We start from the raw sequence: 6,000 nt of genomic DNA on the forward strand, positions 1-6,000 counted from the left end.
ACCCTTTATTGCAATGGAACTCATTAGTCTTAAGGGGTCGAAAGGTTTGCTAAGTTGTATATGTAGAGTTCCTCTTGTTCATATTATTTTTTTCGAGTTTTACAGATTTAACTGTGATTTAATAAGACTAGTTCCCATCCAACGCCTTGCACCTTCTTAGTTGAGGCACTTGGTAGCATGGAAAGTCCTTTTCTATCGGTTGATGTAATAGTGAGTTGATTGAAGCCCAAGAGTGTAAGGGGCATATTTGCTCTTTATGACTCTCAGTTGATCACTTTGTAGATGGTTAGCAGTTTTTCGTCACTGCTTGATGTCCCATTCAGTTATCAACATAAAGACTGCTGCTAATTCCTGCTTTGTGGGGACTATTAGACTTCTTCAAATGAATATGAAGCATAGCTTGGAAGTAAAAATGGAAACAAGTCACCCCAAACAGTACTGATGCCAATATGTAGGTTTTAATTGGGCTATCAGGATCTATCTTGAGGTTATCTTGAGATAATTTCGGGGCTTTTTAGTGTCCCCACGGCCCGGTCCTCGACCAGGCCTCCACCCCCTGGAAGCAGCCCGTGACAGCTGACTAACACCCAGGTACCTATTTTACTGCAAGGTAACAGGGGCATAGGGTGAAGGAAACTCTGCCCATTGTTTCTCGCCGGCGCCTAAGATCGAACCCAGGACCACAGGATCACAAGCCCAGCATACTGTCCGCTCGGCCGACTGGCTCCCGGATCCTTGGGGTTATTTAACCAAAGGAACTTAGTGTAACTTCTGTCCTTCTCTAGTTGACTCACCCTAAGGAGAACTATCCTAATATTTACAGTATAAGCATATGATCCTATTCAAAATTTTAACAGTACATCATATAGCTTTTGTGTCAAGCTCGGCACTGTCTGCAGGCTGTCATTTAGTGAGACGTTCTGCCGATTAATTCTTGCACTGCAGTTGAACACAATCCTTAGTGGAATTGTTGTAGAGGATTTTAACACTGTGTGGTGCGGTAAATAATGTCCTTAAAGGTCTCATCATCAACGATTTCTATATATTAATTTTCCAGTTGTTGTTGTACGATGGAATGATGTAGATGGCGATGCTAAGAATTTTTCTATAGTCTTAACACCTGAGATCTCATTTGGTATTAAGCCATATTTTTGGTTGATGGGAAATTGTGGATGATTAATGTACCATTGGTAGTCTGACCCAATATTGGCCACCTTCGTTGACCACTAAGTCTTGGCAGATTTTGTATGTTGTTGTATCATCTGGGCTGATCTGTTCTGGTACAATACCAAGAGTGTCTAAGTCCCAGAGTTTATAGACATGTCCCAGAGTCTATGTTCCTCCTCTACCCTTTGGGTAATTTCAAAGTGAGACTGTTCCAGGCCCAACCTGGCAACAATGACAGTCTCAGTTTGCATACTCATGAGAGGTTTGACATGTTCATCACGGCTCCAAGACCAGGCACATGTAAGTCAGATGGAACAATTTTCATGACGATAGCATATATAGGTCGAATGTACCTTTCCAAATGAATTTGAGACACATGGTAAGAGTTTTAACTACTTGTTAAAAAACCCCAAGATATTCATGGGGACCTACATCACCGGTTCTAGTTTGAATTCAGCTAACACCCTCTGGCTGAAAAAGGTTTCAGAGGTAACAAAGCTGTTGAAAGAGTCGTTGCAGTGTTGATTTGAGCTAACATAGCTTGTATACTGCCTACTATTTTACTGTTTTTGACTGCTGAACAGGAATTTAATTTTAACTTTGGGCGATTGTGAAACTTGTTTCTCCCAGTCACACATTACAGTATGTTGTTGCCTATTTTTAGACTTACGACACGTGTCTAGTTAACTCTGGCATTATTTAGGTTGGAGGCCCGCAGGCACCTCACTGGCACCTCACAGGCACAATTACAAATGTTATAAATGACTACTTCTATTAGCATGGTGTAGCGACGCACACTCATTACCTCTCCTGCTCTGTGGTGGTAAGTTACTCCACACACTGCACTCACTGACCCAACACTACATAACGTAAACAGCAGCGCTCAATATATCTTCAGTCACAAACTTTTTAATTCCTCATATACCTGAGGAAGGGGAATGGTATGTGTAAAGATTGACACATCCAACTGCAATTCTTCTATGTCGGCTGGACCATTCTGTACTATTGTGTTGACAGTCCATACTGTACTATTGTTTTGACAGTCCATACTGTACTATTGTGTTGACAGTCCATACTGTACTATTGTGTTGACAGTCCATACTGTACTATTGTGTTGACAGTCCATACTGTACTATTGTGTTGACAGTCCATACTGTACTATTATGTCGACAACCTCTGCACTACTATTGTGTCGACAGCCACTGCACTACTATTGTGTCGACAGCCCCTGCACTACTATTTTGTCGACAGCCCCAACACTACTATTTTGTCGACAGCCCCAACACTACTATTGTGTCGACAGCCCCAACACTACTATTGTGTCGACAGCCCCAACACTACTATTTTGTCGACAGCCCCAACACTACTATTGTGTCGACAGCCCCTGCACTACTATTGTGTCGACAGCCCCTGCACTACTATTGTGTCGACAGCTCCAACACTACTATTTTGTCGACAGCGCCTGCACTACTATTTTGTCGACAGCCCCAACACTACTATTTTGTCGACAGCGCCTGCACTAGTATTGTGTCGACAGCCCCAACACTACTATTGTGTCGACAGCCCCAACATTACTATTGTGTCGACAGCCCCAACATTACTATTGTGTCGACAGCCCCAACATTACTATTGTGTCGACAGCCCCAACACTGCTAGTAATTAATGTGTATCGTAAAACATGAAGGTAGAGTAGTGATATTATGTACAGGAAGATAATCATAATGCCAATAATTACGAGACTTAGCCAACTAACCTGAAGGAAGAGGTAGCGAGCGTCCCGCCACGAGACAGGAGAATAACATTGTTTGCCTCAACACAGTTGCCAGCCCTGCTACTTCCCCTCCTTGTGCCATCTTCACTTACTCTCCGTCGCTGGAAGAAGGGGTGAGGAAATGCACACAACGGACCCAACAACATCAGAAGGAGTCATAATGTTAGCAATCTTTCTACACCTGAGCCAACATGCCAGATATCCTCTACACACAGACTTGGGGGCATTGTTGCCTACACCACGCTGACGTATAGATGGGAGGGAATACGTTTCATGCTTATATAAAAATAAACTCTTCATTGTAGGATGACCTGTCTCATTCGTTCACATTCTAATACACAAGATGAGAACGTGTTTTTATAATTATAATTTATAAATATTTTTAAAGTTTTGTGCATCTAATATATTAGCAATTCCTTTATGGTAAATTCATCATTCATGCTTCAGAGGGTAAGTTCCTGTTTCCTGCCTCACATGGTATATTTATACTTCCTGCCTCACATGGTATATTCATACTTCCTGCCACACATGGTATATTCATACTTCCTGCCTCACATGGTATATTCATACTTCCTGCCACACATGGTATATTTATACTTCCTGCCTCACATGGTATATTCATACTTCCTGCCTCACATGGTATATTCATACTTCCTGCCACACATGGTATATTTATACTTCCTGCCTCACATGGTATATTCATACTTCCTGCCACACATGGTATATTCATACTTCCTGCCTCACATGGTATATTCATACTTCCTGCCACACATGGTATATTTATACTTCCTGCCACACATGGTATATTCATACTTCCTGCCACACATGGTATATTTATACTTCCTGCCTCACATGGTATATTCATACTTCCTGCCACACATGGTATATTTATACTTCCTGCCTCACATGGTATATTCATACTTCCTGCCTCACATGGTATATTCATACTTCCTGCCACACATGGTATATTCATACTTCCTGCCACACATGGTATATTTATACTTCCTGCCTCACATGGTATATTTATACTTCCTGCCTCACATGGTATATTCATACTTCCTGCCACACATGGTATATTCATACTTCCTGCCTCACATGGTATATTCATACTTCCTGCCACACATGGTATATTTATACTTCCTGCCACACATGGTATATTCATACTTCCTGCCACACATGGTATATTTATACTTCCTGCCACACATGGTATATTCATACTTCCTGCCACACATGGTATATTTATACTTCCTGCCACACATGGTATATTCATACTTCCTGCCACACATGGTATATTCATACTTCCTGCCACACATGGTATATTCATACTTCCTGCCTCACATGGTATATTCATACTTCCTGCCACACATGGTATATTTATACTTCCTGCCTCACATGGTATATTTATACTTCCTGCCACACATGGTATATTTATACTTCCTGCCACACATGGTATATTTATACTTCCTGCCACACATGGTATATTCATACTTCCTGCCACACATGGTATATTTATACTTCCTGCCACACATGGTATATTTATACATCCTGTCTCATTGTATATTTATATTTCCTGCCTCCCATTTTCATACTTACTGCTCCCCATGGTACATTCGTACTGGCTGCCTCCCATGGTACATTCGTACTGGCTGCCTTCCATGGTACATTCGTACTGGCTGCCTTCCATGGTACATTCGTACTGGCTGCCTCCCATGGTACATTCGTACTGGCTGCCTTCCATGGTACATTCATACTGGCTGCCTCCCATGGTACATTCGTACTGGCTGCCTTCCATGGTACATTCGTACTGGCTGCCTCCCATGGTACATTCGTACTGGCTGCCTCCCATGGTACATTCGTACTGGCTGCCTCCCATGGTACATTCGTACTGGCTGCCTTCCATGGTACATTCGTACTGGCTGCCTCCCATGGTACATTCGTACTGGCTGCCTTCCATGGTACATTCGTACTGGCTGCCTCCCATGGTACATTCGTACTGGCTGCCTTCCATGGTACATTCGTACTGGCTGCCTTCCATGGTACATTCCTACTGGCTGCCTCCCATGGTACATTCGTACTGGCTGCCTTCCATGGTACATTAGTACTGGCTGCCTTCCATGGTACATTCGTACTGGCTGCCTCCCATGGTACGTTCGTACTGGCTGCCTTCCATGGTACATTCGTACTGGCTGCCTCCCATGGTACATTCGTACTGGCTGCCTCCCATGGTACATTCGTACTGGCTGCCTCCCATGGTACATTCGTACTGGCTGCCTTCCATGGTACATTCGTACTGGCTGCCTCCCATGGTACATTCGTACTGGCTGCCTTCCATGGTACATTCGTACTGGCTGCCTCCCATGGTACATTCGTACTGGCTGCCTTCCATGGTACATTCGTACTGGCTGCCTTCCATGGTACATTCCTACTGGCTGCCTCCCATGGTACATTCGTACTGGCTGCCTTCCATGGTACATTAGTACTGGCTGCCTTCCATGGTACATTCGTACTGGCTGCCTCCCATGGTACGTTCGTACTGGCTGCCTTCCATGGTACATTCGTACTGGCTGCCTCCCATGGTACATTCGTACTGGCTGCCTCCCATGGTACATTCGTACTGGCTGCCTCCCATGGTACATTCGTACTGGCTGCCTTCCATGGTACATTCGTACTGGCTGCCTCCCATGGTACATTCGTACTGGCTGCCTTCCATGGTACATTCGTACTGGCTGCCTTCCATGGTACATTCCTACTGGCTGCCTCCCATGGTACATTCGTACTGGCTGCCTTCCATGGTACATTAGTACTGGCTGCCTTCCATGGTACATTCGTACTGGCTGCCTCCCATGGTACGTTCGTACTGGCTGCCTTCCATGGTACATTCGTACTGGCTGCCTCCCATGGTACATTCGTACTGGCTGCCTTCCATGGTACATTCGTACTGGCTGCCTCCCATAGTACATTCGTACTGGCTGCCTCCCATGGTACATTCCTACTGGCTGCCTTCCATGGTACATTCGTACTGGCTGCCTCCCATGGTACATTCGTACTGGCTGCCTTCCATG

The 6,000-nt window shown here is 44.4% G+C and overlaps 1 protein-coding gene and 1 long non-coding RNA gene across 2 annotated transcripts in view; both read right to left on the bottom strand.

Moving 5' to 3' along the window:
* Positions 1–3,035, bottom strand: part of LOC138370401 (uncharacterized) — a 48,448-nt gene extending 45,413 nt beyond the window's left edge. The window contains exon 1 of the long non-coding RNA XR_011230127.1: positions 2,921–3,035. This is a non-coding gene — a long non-coding RNA (uncharacterized lncRNA). The remainder of the gene's footprint in view (positions 1–2,920) is intronic.
* A 643-nt stretch (positions 3,036–3,678) lies between these two features.
* LOC138370422 (zinc finger protein 627-like) lies at positions 3,679–4,973 on the bottom strand. Its single transcript, XM_069334772.1, has 3 exons — positions 4,528–4,973; positions 4,034–4,267; positions 3,679–3,754 (listed from the first exon to the last, which is right to left on the bottom strand). Exons 1-3 carry the CDS (start codon positions 4,971–4,973, stop codon positions 3,679–3,681), a joined length of 756 nt encoding a protein of 251 aa, XP_069190873.1.
* Positions 4,974–6,000: the final 1,027 nt, after the last annotated feature.

Source organism: Procambarus clarkii, chromosome 32 (genome assembly GCF_040958095.1).
Source record: "Procambarus clarkii isolate CNS0578487 chromosome 32, FALCON_Pclarkii_2.0, whole genome shotgun sequence".
Lineage (NCBI taxonomy): Eukaryota > Metazoa > Arthropoda > Malacostraca > Decapoda > Cambaridae > Procambarus > Procambarus clarkii.

Bases quoted from the DNA above. Each gene is read 5' to 3' on its own strand.
- LOC138370422 (XM_069334772.1), bottom strand. From the start codon at position 4,973: ATGGAAGGCAGCCAGTACGAATGTACCATGGAAGGCAGCCAGTACGAA. The intron at 4,268-4,527 runs GTATGAAAATGG...CATGTGAGGCAG, and splicing joins TGTACCATGGGGAGCAGTAA to GAAGTATGAATATACCATGT. The intron at 3,755-4,033 runs GTGAGGCAGGAA...CATGTGTGGCAG, and splicing joins AGGAAGTATGAATATACCAT to GAAGTATGAATATACCATGT.